The following is a 16327-nucleotide window of genomic DNA, read 5'->3' as shown; positions in this document are numbered from 1 at the left end:
TCATGGTTCGAGCCCTCGAATTGATTCCAGATCAATGTTGGTCGGTCTTTGGATTATCAGCACGATAGGTCTACCCTGCGTCATGGTTCGATTTTTGTTCGAGTTTGATTAGGATATCGATCTCGACACGGACCGGCCTCCCCGGTTTTAGTTCGTCCTCTCTTCGGGATCTTACTTCGATACACTACCCTTCGAACCATACCGGACATGCCAAAGCTGAAATCTATTTCGACCGTATACAACCAGTAAAAACAATGTACCACGATCCTATCTCCTTCTAGGAACTTGACAAAGCTGGAATTTATGAGCATTAAAGTTGATATTTTTATCGTTTAATAAAAACTCAAAGATGAATATTAGGATTCTATTAGTTTTACGAATTTAGAAGGTAATTACAAGTAGCTTTATATAAGTAATTTGATCGTTAACATAAAATAAATAATAAGTAAATATTATGACAAGATTTTTATACAATTAGTGAACAGAACCTAAATTCAGTTAAGTTATATGCATTTATGTTGCAAACAATTCTCACTATCAATGAATTTTAATCGAATATATATATTTTAAACGCAACAACTTTAATCCATTTCATAATTAGTTTTTGGACTGGAATGCAAACAAATAAAGATTTCAAGGACTCATTCGAGATAAAAGAAACTTGAAAGTATCACTCTGTCTCTACACTTTCACCCCACCTGCATCTTATCTTTAAGAAAAAACCAGAGCTTACAAAAACTCCCTGAATTTCCCAAAACCCTGCAACCCCAAATAGAGAAAGATGCTTCTACAACCCACCACCGCCATTAAATCCCCACATCAAAACCATGTCTCCTTTTCATCATCCCTCTCTTATTCACTCTCTTTCCCATCTGGGTTTTGTTTTACTAAACCCCTAACGTCCCCCAAAAACAACCGTACAGTTGTTATTAGCTGTTCCTCAATATCACAGGTACATAGTTATGGGACTGTTGACTACGAGAGACGGCCAATAGTGAAATGGAATGCTATTTACAAAAGAATATCTATGAATGATGGCCCAGAGAGAGGCTCTGTTAGTGTGTTGAAACAGTGGGAGAATGAAGGGAAAAAGGTTACTAAATGGGAGCTCTCTAGGGTTATTAAGGAGCTCAGGAAGTTTAGGCGTTATAAGCTTGCTCTTGAGGTAGCGAATTAATTAAAGTTTGAATCTTTTTTTTTTATCAGATTATTGTTTGGTGTCCTCTAGCTACCTGTGCTTGAATTTCTAGGTTGAACCAGTTAAAGTATTGGTCTTTTTGGGTTCTAAGTTGATTGTTGACTAATGGTGTTCTCTGTGTTGCTTTGCTTTGAGTTCTTAGTGTGATTTTATAATAGTTAATATTATGTTTATGCAGAGACAAAAGTGGAATCTAAGATTTAAACATCATGTCTTGCTGTTGTTATGTCAAAGTGCATTCCATATGATTTCCAATTTAGTGCTAAGTTATGATCAGTGGCATGTAGAACATCCGATTAACAACACTAGGTGATAAGTAGAAATTACCATCTTCCTAATCATGTTATGTGCATGAGTTCTCCATAGTCACACACTTCGAATAATATATTTCTTGCAAATAATTTATAAGCTTGTATGAGCTGCCTAGTGCAACATGTTCTGAAGTAGAAAGATGCGATCCAGATAGAGTACTGTAGTTTTCTTGGAGTATATCTATGGATACCAATTCTTTGAAAGTTTTTCTTCAGCAAAAACCTTTTTGCATCTTGTCCTGGGTAGTGAGTGTATATTGTGACTATTTTTATCACTTTTTACCATTGCGGGGATTGTTGTTGTTGTTGGGATTAACTTAACCAAAGCTTTTGCCATGTTTACGTTAATGATGGCCTATTTTACTAATAGCTCTACCTAGTGGTACCAGCCAGGAAACTCCCTCTTTGCAAGCTACTTGCTTATCTGAACCCTCTAATGACAGATGCTCAAATTGCACTGTTCATTGTGCACAATACCCTATGATGTTCTCTTATAATATTCGGTGACCAAGTGAAACTAATGGTCTGAAAGAGTTTACAACCTGAAACATGTGTATCACTCGGTCTGAACAAAGTGCGAAACTTGAAAACTTTGAACTAGTTTCAATAGACTTTTTGTGGTCAAGACTTGTCAACTAGACTGATTACAAATGTTACTTGGTATACTAGAGAAATGTGCAATTTTTCTGTGAGCGCTATGATAAAACTTGATTAATTGTCTTTATTATTACAATAGCACGATTTTGTACTGAGTTAAGTTTACTCTGTTAAGTACTCATTTAACTCATTGAGACATTAAGTTCATTATAAATCTCTGATGTAATGCAGTTCTGTTGGGGCTTAACTTTATCTTGTATCCTGCAGGTGTATGAGTGGATGAACAATAGAGCAGAGAGGTTTAGACTAACCACCAGTGACACTGCTATCCAGTTAGACCTGATCGCAAAAGTACATGGAATCTCAAGTGCTGAAGAATACTTTGTAAAGTTGCCAGACACCTTAAAAGATAAGCGGATATATGGCTCTCTTTTAAATGCCTTTGTGCGGGCTAGAAAGAAGGAACAAGCTGAATCTTTAATTGATAAAATGAGAAACAGAGGCTATACTGATCATGCTCTTCCATTCAATGTGATGATGACACTCTATATGAACCTTAAAGACTACGATAAAGTTGAGTCAGTCGTTTCAGAAATGATGGAAAAACAAATTCCATTAGATATATATTCCTACAATATCTGGTTATCATCATGTGGATCTCAAGGATCTGTAGAAAAAATGGAAAAAGTACTTGAAAAAATGAATCTGGACACTGATATCAATCCAAACTGGACTACATATAGCACTATGGCTACTATGTACATTAAGTTGGGGCAGTTGAAAAAAGCTGAAGACTCTTTGAAAAGTGTTGAGAGCAGAATCACAGGTCGTGATCGAATTCCATACCACTATCTTATCAGTCTTTATGGTAGTCTTGGTAAGAAGGAAGAGGTTCTCCGCATCTGGAAAACCTACCAATCACAGTTTCCAACAATCCCAAACTTGGGTTATCATTCTGTTATATCTGCTCTGGTGAGGTTGGATGATATTGAAGGTGCAGAAAAGATATATGATGAATGGCTACCTGTTAAGTCGCACTATGATCCTAGATTAGGAAATCTTTTGTTGGGTTATTATGTGAGGAAGGGTTCTGTGGACAAGGCTATTGCATTCCTCGACCAAATGGTTGAAGCTGGAGCAAAGCCAAACTCTATGACTTGGGAGATTGTTGCTGAAGGCCATATCAGGGAACGGAGATTATCTGAGGCTTTATCATGTTTGAAGGATGCCGTTTCAACTGAGGGATCGAAGAGCTGGAGACCGAAGCCTGCAAATGTATCTTCCATTCTCAGACTTTGTGAGCAGGAAGAGGATACGCAAAGTAAGGAAGCCCTGATGGAGGTGTTGAAGCAAGTTGGGTGTCTTGACGACGAAAAGTACATGTCATATATTCCATTATCAAACGGTACATTTACCAGTGATGAGCCAGAAATAGATAAGGATACATCTGATAATGATGAAGGATCTGAGATACTGCTCAACCAATTGCAAGGAAGCTTGTGAGACTTTTTCACTCACTTTGAAATGCAACATTTTTCCAGGTACACGAGTAGGGGATAACGCCTCGTGAAATTGGAGTTTCGGCATGTGGATGCTCGACAAAAGCAAGAGTCCGAGTGTGTAGAACTGAGAAGCAAGATATTCATGATAAACACATATCTACTAATTTTTGTTTCTTTTCTTAGGCTTGCGCTGATCCATTTTGCTATATATGTAGTTTATTAAACATCTAGTAGAAGTCTATTGTTTTAACTTTGCCCATCAATACACATGTTTTATCAGGGATGGAACAGAAATATGTTGCAGGTTTTTTTTGTAAATATGATGAATTGTGCATTATTGGTCATTGTGTACTCTTGAAGTTCCCCTGAGGTTTGAGTTTGCACCACTGCATATTCAACTGGCAGTCTGACGACTTCTGCTGGTTATCTCTTTTTTTTCTTTATTGTGAGAGAAAACAAATGGGGTGAGAGAGGCTCGAACTCTCGACCTCAGGATTACTCAGAAGCTATGAGACCTACGCGCTAGCCAACTGCGCCACCACCCGAGATATATGTTGCTAGTTATCTCATAAATACTAAATCAGGGAAACCATTCATTCATACATTCAAGACCAAGTGGACCTTGGACAAGATTCTCTTTCCTTTTTCTTATGCAGTGAGTGGGCTCCTCTAAAGGACACTTTGTTCATGCTATTTCATTTGCTGCAGAGTTTGAATTACTTAAATTATCATATAAATAAATGATTCTTATAATGAGCTAAATGTTTGACTTACAGTTTCAGGTACACATCATAAGAACTAGGTTGATGTACTATCTTTTTCAGTATACAGTAGAAAGATCAAACATTTCAGAGACAGAGAAAGCATTCCCCAGATGCCAGACTAGCAGCATTTAGTTATCTCCAGTTTTGAGGTAATGAGGACTAAATTTACTGGCTACTACAGCTAAATATACTGGCTAGTGGCTACTACAGCTATCATTGTTGTGTTCAATACAAAGGAAGGTAAAGACTTATCCGCAAGTGCATGCACTAAATCAATAACATGTGCCTTTTATATGTTTATTAACACTAGCCTTAATACATACTCCCCCCTTAGCTTGAAGCAAATTCCTTTGACACATTCCATTTTCACAAAGCAACTTTAGACGGAACTTGTTAGTAGATTAATAGAGCACTTCGGAAATGTTCCCTTTGACCATATAGGTATGAATTTAATTATCAATGTTCCCTTTTTTGCAAATAAAAGAACTGCCACTGATATGTGGCTCAAGCCACCATCACCGACGGTTTCTGTATCTCTTCTATTAGCTACTACGTACAATATGTTCAGTTCGAGTGAGTCCAAAAACATTGTGCCTTTAATACTTAGTTAGGCCAGAACATAGCTTGGCGTGATTGTCCCAACTTGGTTTGTTCCTTGTGGTGGGGGCCGTGGGTTTGGTCTTTATGAAAAAAAACAGAAATCTTAATGTTGCATTTTTGTCCTTGACATGAAAAAAAGGTACTACCTACATTTATTGTGAAAAAACAAATACTATATATTTATGATGGAAGTAGATAACAGGTGTTTTAACTGGAATTTCCATCACCGTAAACCTCAATCAAACCAATTAATATGAACTACTAAAAATTTAAAAAAATATATCTAAAGTAAAACTCCCACGACATTCAAATTTGATTGTCGAAATAGAAGATTAAACATTTGTTGAAGATGGAGCTGCAGGAAACTTTACATGTGTGGTTTTGGCGGACTTTCATAAGGTAATACTCAACATTTGATGCACCATTCTGAATTATTGCCCATTTATTTTCGGAAAAAATATTTTTAATATAGACGATCTTAAATGTTTTTTATGAAGGAAAATTAATATTTACTTCAAAAGGACGCTTCTTTTGATGAATAAATGAATTGTTTTTTTCTTGATAATTTTTGGTGAATCGGAATTCATTTAATACAGATGGAAAACCATGACCGAAGTCAAACTTGAGTATTTGCTCATTTTCATCCCCTTTATACGTAAGGTTCCAAAGACACTGAGAATATCGACGCCTCGACGGAATACTCTCTTAGCCCCACTAAGCAGCTAGTGTGCAAACTACTTTTGTGAAATACTATACGAAAATAAAACATCTAAGTCTTCTTTCGATATTATTTTCAGTTTTCACTTCACCATCTTATAATGTACTCTCCAGTTTTTGCATTTAGTCTGTTTACCCGAAAAACAGATAGATTTTAATTTATACGTAGTTCTAAGGATATGTGGTATAACTTGACACAGATCGGAAAGTAAGTAGAAATATATTGAGTATTGAATGTATAAAGAATGAAATATAAACCAAACTGAGTGGAAAATAATTTATGAACAAGCAAGACGAAATATACAAAACCCAAAAAAGGATAATTTCTATATGAATATCAGTATGTCTTTCTCTATGAATATCAATAATATGAGAGTGTATGAATGCCTTAATATTAGATCCCTTACAGAAATAATAGTTATCCCTCTTATAGTGGAGGGATCCTACTTTGGATATAATTAAAAATACATAGTGGGGAACCCATGATAGATTAGCTTTTTCCTAATTTCCGCCAAGATTCTCTCTCTTAGTGCGGCTGTAACGGCTCTCGTCTCTTGGCTCGATCTTGATCGGACTTGGTATCGGTCGATTTTCAGGTTTAGAGTTCGATACTGGCTTGGGCTCGATATTGACTCGGGGCCCGGTATTGACTTTGGCTCGGTATTGGTCGGTCTCTAGCTCTTAAGCTCGATAACACAGCCTCACATCATAGTTCGATTTGGAATCATATTGACTTCGAGCTCGGCATTTAATCGGTCCCCGAAACTTGAGTTTGGTAACCTGGCTTCAGATCTCATTCCGATATTATGAAGACGACCTTCGGTCCATTGTGTTCAAATCTTGACTAATCATTCGAAGGTCGAAACCGATTTTGACCGTATACAGATAGTTCCTTCGTTTCTTGGGAAGAATGTGGCGAGAAACGACACGATTTTCCAACGGCATGACTAGATATACACTGACGTTTGCATCGAACCCGATCGTGACGTACGTGATAGTTGTCCCGTCTGTTCAGTTAGCAAGGCATTAAATGAGTGTCAGAAGATGGTCGGTCGCTGCTGATATTGAACCGTCATTACCAATTCTATAAATAGCTCATCTCTTCACAATTGTTTACTTTCAGATCTCCGATCACCAAATATACTAAGTTCTTATTGTATCTTCTGAGTTCTTCATCTGCGAATCTGTGATTCTTACTTACAAAATCTCTCTTCAAAACACCAAATCTTTGTCATCTCTTTCTGTTTTCAACCTCACATCTAAATGGCGAAAATGTCAAAAACCGTTCCCCAAAAGGAAAAAGCTTCTTCTTCGCGGCCCGCCGGCGACAAAACACCGGCAGAGCCACAACCTGAGGAGTGTGTTCCCGGGGGATGTGTTCTTACCTCTGATTTTAAGATCGACAAAGCCTAGCCGTTTTCCGGTCAATGCGAGCCAATATCGAGGTATATGTGCTCGATAACCGAGGGACAAATTGCACAGTTAAGGAAAGATTGCAACTGGGAGAACAAAGAAGTGGTAATCCCGTCTCCCGGAGAAGATATTACTACCCATGTGAAAGGGTTTTTAAGCATGTATACTTACCCTTTTACGTTGGGCCCGCTCGACCCTATTGTCATAGATTTTTGCTGCCAATACCGAATAACCCTAGGCCAAATCCATCCTTCTTTTTGGCGGATCGTTATTTTGATCCACTTCTTCGTGAACAAAATCGAGGGGATGCCTTTCACCCTCGATCATTTCATCAGATTGTACAGCCCCCGCCTCTATCGAGGTGAGTTAATAAAACTCCAATGTCGGACTAACAAAGTGCTATTCTCGAACATAGACGAGGACAAGGACCGAGGCTGGATGGGCAGGCTCGTTCGAGTGAAGACCTTCGATCTAATCCGGGTCGAGAAGATGCCGTTTCCCGAGGAATGGAACATGAAGCATAAGTATAATTCTACTGTTAGCTCCTATTGTTTCTTTCTCCTTCGTTTCTTTCTCACCGATATCCTTTTCCGTGATGTAGCGGTTGCTTGGATGCCCGGTGCTATTCCTAACCTTAAGAGCTGGGTACATGACCTGGTTTCGACCTCCACCTATGCCGAGCACTCGTGGCGTGACTTATCAAAGGGCCGATGGGAGGCTAAAACTCATGGTAAGCCTCTTTCCCATGTCTTCGACGATTCGAACAAAATGCCTTTTTATACTTAACCATTTTTCTTGTGTGTAGGCCTGGGCAAAGATGCGGTCATGAGACCCCCGTATGGCGAGGAAGAGACTTTGACCTCGATTCCGAAATCGGTGAAGGACAACAAGAGAAAAAAGTCCTCTACTTCCGAGGATCCAAAACATAAGACAAGGACAGCTCGTAAGCCGAGGAAGAATACCATCATTTTGACCAAAGAATTAGTTCGGCGTCTAATGGATGAAGACGAAGAAGAAGAAGAAGAAGAAGAAGAATAATAAGAAGAAGAAGAAGAAGAAAACAGTGGGTCCATACTGGTGGCTCGAGTGAAGAAGACCATCGATGCCCCAAAGGCAGCTGGGTTGATGGCGGTTGATGAGGCTCTGTCTCGAACTGAGGGGATATCGGAGAAGGACTCAGGCAAAGTCCTCGAGTCGTTAGAGATCGAGGATGCCCCCCACCGAAGTCAAAAAATGGTGGGTATATCTGAAGGGGCCGTCCCTGAAGCTCTTCGAACTGAGGAGAATGCCCCAAGCGACTCGCTTGGGGCAATAGTAATCGGAGACTTGCCTACTCTTCCTCTTTTTTCCGAAGGGGCAATTCGGGAAGCCCGAGATTTGGGGACCCTCGAGGTAGACGGGGCCCATGAGGAAGAGGACCCCTTTCGTGATTTGTTTACCTGTGTCGAGGATGCTGCCGGCCCGAGTGACGCGTCGGGTCTTTTCTTCGAGGTTCAACGAGCCCTGATTCGGGTAAGTCTCGATTCCCTTCGTTGATGTCGTATTTTACCATTTTCTGCCTAACTTTTTCTCTTTTTCGTATAGGCTTTAGCTCTTCATCAAGAGGAGTTTTCCAAGTCTCGGGCAGAGCTGAGCCGACGTGAGGTCGACTTCCGGGGGCTTTCGAAGGAGAAAAATGCCCTCAATCTTCTTAATGGTCAGAAAGAGGAAGAGATCAAAGATCTTTGAGCCGAGTTGGCCAAGGCTCACCGAGATCAGACAGACCTGATCGAGCATGTAATGAAAATTTTAAAAGATCGTAGGCTCGACTTGGGGGAGGTGGCTAACATTTCAATCTCACAGCTGCAACAGAAGATCGAGAGGATCGAGCAGTTTCGTGAGGAGGTCGACATGATAAAGGCGGATTCCTTGGGATGGAAAGAAGGTATGGACTGTCTTGCTGCAGAGAAAGAGACTGCTCGAGCTCAATTATCATCAGTCGAAAGTCAACTTCAAGGCATGAAGGAGAAAAACTCGGCTCAAGAAAGAAAAATAGAGGAGCTCAAAGCTCGGTTGGCTTTCGAATTTGTCAAGGCCGAGAAAGCAAAAGCCGAGGCGGATGCTGTCGTGGCCGTCTATCGGGCCGATACTGAAGCCGCCCAAGTACAGGCGAGGGAGGCAGCCGAGACCGCTCAAACTCGAGCACATTGGGTTGCTGAACTCGCCAAATGCCAATCTCGGTGTGAACCCTCGAGGAGATCCATGCTCGAGGTTTCGACCTTACCGAAGAGATACTAAAGGCTAAAGAACTTGAAGCCGATGCTGGAGTCCTGACTTCCGATGATGATGAGAGCAAGTGTGGGTCTGAGAGCGGGTAGGAGCTCGATGGATAAGAGACTGCTCCCGGAGATAATCAGGAACCTTAGGGTTTTTTATTTTTGATCTTTTTGTGTAGGGTCCCGATCAGAATTTGTAAATACTCTTATATATATGTAAAGATCTTTCCCTTTCCCGACTTGTCTTTATTTCTGCCTTGTGAAGATTTTGTTTCATTCATGCATTATGAAAGTTTTCATAAGTTTGAGGCTTTAGGCAATTTGATCGGAGTCGGACCTTGTGGTCTCTATAACCGAGTGAGCATTTGCTCGAACTCGAAGTGGGAGTAGCCGTTAGGTTTAATAGTGTGTTTGCTTAAACTCGAAGTAAAAGTAGCCCTTAGGCTTAGTAATCGAGTGAGTGTTAGCTCTAACTCGAAGTAAGAGTGGCTTTAATAGTCGAGTGAGCGTTTTCCCAAACTCGAAGAAATGTAGCCCAGAGGCTTTATGGTCGAGTGAGTGATTGCTCAAACTCGAAGTAATATAGCCCGTAGGCTTAATAGTCGAGTGAGTGATTGCTCAAACTAGAAGTAATGTAGCCCGTAGGCTTAATAGTCGAGTGAGTGATTGCTCGAACTCAAAGTAATATAGCTCGTAGGCTTAATAGTCGAGTGAGTGATTGCTCGAACTCAAAGTAATATAGCCCGTAGGCTTTATGGTCGAGTGAGTGCTTGCTCGAACTCGAAGTAAGAGTAGCCCTTAGGTTTAATAGTCGAGTAAGTGTTTTTTCGAACTCAAAGTAATGTAGCATGTAGGGTTTTATGGTCGAGTGAGTGCTTGCTCGAACTCGAAGTACCGTAGCCCGTAGGCTTTATGGTCGAGTGAGTGATTTCTCGAACTCGAGGTAAAAGTAGCCCTTAGGCTTTATGGTCGAGTGAGTGATTGCTCGAACTCGAGGTAAAAGTAGCCCTTAGGCTTAATAATCGAGTGAGTGCTTGCTCGAACTCGAACTCGAAGTAAGAGTAGCTCGAAGGCTTAATAGTCGAGTGAGTGTTTGCTCGAACTCGAAGTAACGTAGCCCGTAGGCTTTATGGTCGAGTGAGAGTTTTGCTTGAACTCGAAATGATGTAGCACGTAGGCTTTATGGTCGGATGAGAGCTTGCTCGAACTCAAAGTAAGAGTATCCCTTAGGCTTAATAGTCGAGTGAGTGTTTGCTCGAACTCGAAGTAATGTAGCCTGTAGGCTTTTATGGTCGAGTGAGAGTTTTGCTCGAACTCGAAATGATGTAGCCCGTAGGCTTTATGGTCGAGTGAGAGCTTGCTCGAAATCGAAGTAAGAGTAGCCCTTAGGCTTAATAGTCGAGTGAGTGTTTGCTCGAACTCGAAGTAGTATAGCCCGTAGGCTTTTATGGTCGAGTGAGTGCTTGCTCGAACTAGAAGAAAGAGTAGCCCTTAGGCTTAATAGTCGTGTGAGTGTTTGCTCGAACTCGAAGTAAGAGTAGCCCTTAGGCTTATCAGTCGAGTGAGTGTTTGCTCGAACTCGAAGTATTGTAGCTCGTAGGCTTTATGGTCGAGTGAGAATTTTGCTCGAACTCGAAGTGATGTAGCCCGTAGGCTTTATGGTTGAGTGAGAGTTTTGCTCTAACTCGAAGTGAGTAGCCCGTAGGCTTTATGGTTGAGTGAGAATTTTACTCGAACTCGAAGTGATATAGCCCTTAGGCTTATGTGGGGCTTGATCTCGTTGATGTTTTGGTTAGCAGTCCCCAATTTATGGGGTAATGGTCGGCCCTTAAGCCTGTTTGGATAATAGATCACGAAGTAGAGGATGGATTCTGAGATATGAGATATCGGTAAAGAAGAAATTTCTCTTTATGTCATTATACATGTGTTCATGTTTTGTGTCAAGGATGGAGCAAACTACAGGAGCATGGTTCGTTTTGACCATTTGGCTCTTACAATTTTTCCTATCGAAACCCTATTGCCATGAAGTAACTTCTTTGCATCGAACTTGATAATCGAACTCGATATATTCGAGGGTAATGCCCCCCAGTATTCGAGGTTAATTGTAAAGTAGCCTCGAATACTGTTGAATTGTTCTAAGTTAGCACGATTAATGGTTTCCTCATTAAAAACCTTGCCAAAAAACCCATTTGGGACAAAACCGGTCTAAGAAAAAAAGAGTGCAATGCGTGCTTTCAGGCCTAAAGGCTTCGAGTTGGATAATCCATCCATGTTTCTGATCGAACATCTGCAAGGGTTAATTTCAAAATATAAATGAACATAGGAGGATCGTACCTTAATAGTAATATCGTTTTAGATGCGACACGTTCCAATTGCTTGGTAGTTGTTTGCCGTTTATTACACCGAGCTTGTAGGATCCTTTTCCGACTATTTCGAGAACCTAATACGGTCCTTACCAGTTCGGACCTAGTTTTCCTTCATTTGGATTTCGGGTGTTGAGGGTGACTTTCCTTAGCACTAAGTTCCCGATTTTAAAATATCGAAGATTGGTTCTTCGATTATAATACCTTTCGATCCGCTGTTTTTGGGCGGCTAATCGGACGAGAGCTGCTTCTCATTTTTCATCCAATAATTCTAGGCTCGTGTTTCGTGTTCATTGTCTCGTTATTTGACTCATTAGTTGCATATCGAAAACTGATGCTAGGTTCTCTGACCTCTACCGGGATAAGAGCTTCCGTGCCATAAACCAACGAGAATGGTGATGCTCAGGTATTGGATTTCGATGTTGTGCGGTATGCCCATAGGACTTCGGGTAATATTTCTCTCCACTTTCCTTTAGCGTTGGTTAATCTTTTCTTAAGATTTTGGATGATGGTTTTGTTGGTCGATTCAGCCTGTCCGTCCCCCCTGGGATGATAAAGTGTTGATAGGATCCTTTTGATTTTGTCGTCTTCGAGAAATTTAGCTACTTTGCTGCCGATGAATTGCATTCCATTGTCACATACAATCTCGGATGTCATCCCGAACCGACATTTGATGTGGTCCCAAATGAAGTCTATTACTTCCTTTTCTCTCACTTTCTCGAAAGTCTGTGCTTCAATCCATTTAGAGAAATAATCAGTCATAAACAAAATAAACCGAGCCTTACATAGGGAAGATGGGAGGAGGCCGAAGATGTCCATTCCCCATTTCATGAAAAGCCATGGAGATAGGACCGAGTGGAGGAGTTTCCCGGGTTGATGAATCATGAGCGCATGTCTTTGACATTTGTCGCATTTTCGAACGAACTCCCTTGCATCTTTGTCCATATCGATCCAATAATATCCTGCTCTGATTATTTTGTGGACTAATGAATCGGCACCGGAATGATTCCCACAAGTGCCCTCGTGAATCTCACGTAGGATGTAGTCGGTATCTCCCGGTCCCAAATATATTGCCAGTGGACCATCGAAGGTCCTTCTAAACAGTGTTCCATCATTGGATAAGGTGAACCATGTTGCTTTTGTGCGTAGAGCTCTCGATTCTTTTAGATCCGATGGAAGTTTCCCGTTCTTGAAGTACTCTATATATTTGTTTCTCCAATCCCAGGTTAGACTTGTGGAGTTTATCTCGGCATGACCTTCTTTAATTATCGATTTCATGGTTTGTACGACAGTCCCCAAGTTGAGTTCGTCGTCCTCGACCGACAAACCTATGCTCGCAAGAGCGTCGGCCTCACTGTTCTGCTCTCGAAGTATATGTTGCAAAGTCCATTCTTTGAATTGATGTAGAGTCACTTGTAATTAATCCAATTACCTCTGCATTCGATCTTCTCGGACTTCATAAGTCGTGTTGACTTGATTTACCACGAGGAGGGAATCACATTTAGCCTCCACGACCTCGACTCCAAACTTCTAGCTAGTTCGAGACCTGCAATTACGGCCTCATACTCGGCCTCATTGTTAGTCAATTTTGTAGTTTTAATAGACTATCTAACTACATTACCTGTGGGCGATTTCAGTATGATGCCCAGTCCGGACCCCTTTGTGTTCGAGGCACCGTCCGTAAAGAGGGTCCAGACTCCGGATGAGGTACCTGATTTTATCAGTAATTCTTTTTCAATCTCGGGTATGGAGGCCGGCATAAAGTCAGCCACGAAGTCCGCTAAGATTTGAGATTTGATAGCGGTTCGAGGTCGATACTCGATGTCGTACCCGCCGATCTCTATGGCCCATTTGGCCAATCGACCTAAAAGCTCAGGTTTGTGTAAAATATTTCGTAGAGGATAAGTTGTTACAATATGTATCGGATGGTACTGGAAATATGGTCTTAGTTTTCTAGAGGCACTTATTAAAGTAAGCGCTAATTTTCTAAGTGTGGATATTTAGTTTCGACCTCACCTAAAGTTCGACTGACATAATAAATAGGGAATTGCGTACCTAGTTCTTCTCGAATTAGGACTCCATTTACTGCTATATCCGAGATAGCTAGATACAGATAAAGTTGTTCGTCTGCCTTCGGGGTATGCAGAAATGGAGGGCTCGATAAATACCGTTTTAGATCTTCCAAAGCCTGCTGACATTCCGGAGTCCATGAAAAATTGCTTTTCTTTTTAAGCAAAGAGAAAAATTGGTGGCTTCTATCCGAGGATCTCGAAATGAATCGTCCCCAGGGCGGCTATCTGCCCCGTTAGCCTTTCCACGGCCTTTACATTATCTACCACTGTGATGTCCTTGATTGCTTTGATTTTATCGAGGTTAATCTCGATTCCTCGATTGGACACATGAAACCGAGAAACTTGCCCGAGCCAACCCCGAAAGCATATTTTTCAGGATTTAGCTTCATATTGTACTCCCTTAGTATGTCGAAAGTTTCCTGCAAATGCTTTAAATGGTCCTCTGCTCGCAGGGACTTAACTAACATGTCATCAATATAAACCTCCATTGATTTTCCTATTTGCTTTTCGAACATTCTATTTACTAGGCGTTGATAAGTTGCACCAGCATTTTTTAGGCCGAATGGCATTACATTATAATAGTAAGTTCCGTACTTAGTGATAAATGAGGTCTTTTCCTAGTCCTCCGGGTTCATCTGTATTTGGTTGTACCTAGAATAGGCATCGAGAAAGTTAAGAGTCTCGTGGCCTGCCGTGGCGTCGATCATATAATAGATATTAGGCAAAGGAAAACAATCCTTAGGGCATGCTTTATTCAGGTCTTTATAATCTATACACATTCTAAGCTTGTTCCCCTTTTTAGGGACTACCACCACATTTGCTAGTCATTCGGGGTATTTTACTTCCCGAATGGACCCTATTTGAAGAAGTTTGGTTACCTCGTCTTTGATGAAGGCCTGTTTGACCTCGGACTGGGGCCTTCTTTTTTGTTTTACCGGGTGGAACTTTGGGTCCAAGCTTAGCTTATGAGTGGTGATTCCCGGTGGGATCCTTGTCATGTCAAGATGGGACCAAGCAAAACAGTCTATGTTAGCTATAAGAAATTGAATAAGCTTTCTCCTAAGCTCGGGATCTAACCCCGTGCCCAGGTATACCTTTCGTTCGGGCAGATATACGATTAGTATGACTTGCTCCAGTTCTTCGACCCTTGATTGGGTAGCGTCGGAATCATCGGGAACCACGAAGGATCGAGGGACCCCATGTTCATCATCTTCGTCAGTCTTCTGATTCTCTAATTGGGTTGAAGCTGACGTGTGTGATTGCTATTTGGTATTCCGTTCCTCCTTCAGACCCGATCCTTTTGCTGATGATAATGATGATATATGAATCACTTCATCGACGGCAAACATTTCTTTTGCAGCCGGTTGCTCCCCGTAGACCGTTTTGATTCCCTCTGATGTTAGGAACATCAAAACCTGGTGGAGGGTCGAGGGTACAACCCTCATATTGTGGATCCACGGTCTTTTGAATATGGCGTTATATCTCATATCGCCTTCGATTACATGGAACTTTGTTTCTTGGATGGTCCCGGCCACGTTAACTGGCAGGATTATTTCGCCCTTAGTAGTTTCACATGCCATATTGAATTCGTTTAGTACCAAGGTATAACGACCCGACTTGTAGTTTTAAGAAATTACGCCACGTTGAGTGACTTAAAGTCTCGAGAAGCTTCGCAATATGTATTGTGACCCGTGTGTGTGGTCGAGTTTGGTTTTCGGAAGATTCGGAATTTAATTTAAAGAAAAAATCTCATTTTGAAGCTTAAATGGAAAGAGTTGATCAGAAGTTGACTTTTGAGCAAACGATCTCGGAATAGAATTTTGATGATGTCAATAGCTTCGTATGGCAATTTCGGACTTTGGCGTATGTCCGGATTCGGATTTGGAAGTCCGTAGGACAATTCGACGCATTTTGGCGAAAGTTGAAAAATAGAAGACTTTTGGAAAAATCCTACCGAAGGGTGAATTTTTGGATAACGAGGTCGGATTTCAATTCCGGATATGGGAATAGCTCCATTACATCATTTATGACTTGTGTGCAAAATTTGAAGTCATTCCGGATTGATTTGATACGTTTCGACGCAAAATGTAGAAGTTGGGAGATTTGAAAACTCAAAATTTGATTCGATGCGCGATTCATAATTTCGACATTATTTGATGTAGTTTGAAGCCTCGACTAAGTTCGTATTATATTTTGGGACATGTTGGTATAATTGGTTGAGGTCCCGGGGGCCTCGAGCGAGTTTCGGATGGTTAAACTGACCAAAATTTGGACTTGAAGGAACTGTTGGAACTCTGCCACTGGTGTCATCGCATCTGCGATGAAATGGAGTGCAGATGCGATGTTGAGATCGCAGATGCGAAAGGAGCAGGCCTGGGCAGCGGTCGCACGTGCGAAACTTATTCCGCACCTGCGAGACCGCAGAAGCGGAACTTCTCTGCAGGTGCGAGAGGTCAGTGGGCATCGCAGAAGCAAGAAATTTCTCACAAAAGCGAGCTCGCAGGTGCGTGAAATTAGTCCACAGAAGCGGAATCT

At 41.3% G+C, this 16327-nt stretch overlaps 2 protein-coding genes across 2 annotated transcripts; both read left to right on the top strand.

Annotated features, from left to right (window-relative positions):
- Window positions 1-654: 654 nt before the first annotated feature.
- On the top strand, window positions 655-3945 carry LOC104089666 (pentatricopeptide repeat-containing protein At1g02150). Its single transcript, XM_009594608.4, has 2 exons — window positions 655-1165; window positions 2374-3945. The coding sequence occupies exons 1-2, from the start codon at window positions 782-784 to the stop codon at window positions 3607-3609; spliced, it is 1620 nt and encodes a 539-aa protein (XP_009592903.1). The 5' UTR covers window positions 655-781; the 3' UTR covers window positions 3610-3945.
- A 4936-nt stretch (window positions 3946-8881) lies between these two features.
- Window positions 8882-9379, top strand: LOC138898816 (uncharacterized). Its single transcript, XM_070184938.1, has one exon. The coding sequence runs from the start codon at window positions 8882-8884 to the stop codon at window positions 9377-9379; it is 498 nt and encodes a 165-aa protein (XP_070041039.1).
- Window positions 9380-16327: the final 6948 nt, after the last annotated feature.

This window comes from Nicotiana tomentosiformis, chromosome 1 (assembly GCF_000390325.3).
Source record: "Nicotiana tomentosiformis chromosome 1, ASM39032v3, whole genome shotgun sequence".
Taxonomy (NCBI): Eukaryota; Viridiplantae; Streptophyta; class Magnoliopsida; order Solanales; family Solanaceae; genus Nicotiana; species Nicotiana tomentosiformis.
The sequence above is the reverse complement of the archived record's forward strand: the minus strand, read 5'-3'. Positions and strand labels throughout refer to the sequence as shown.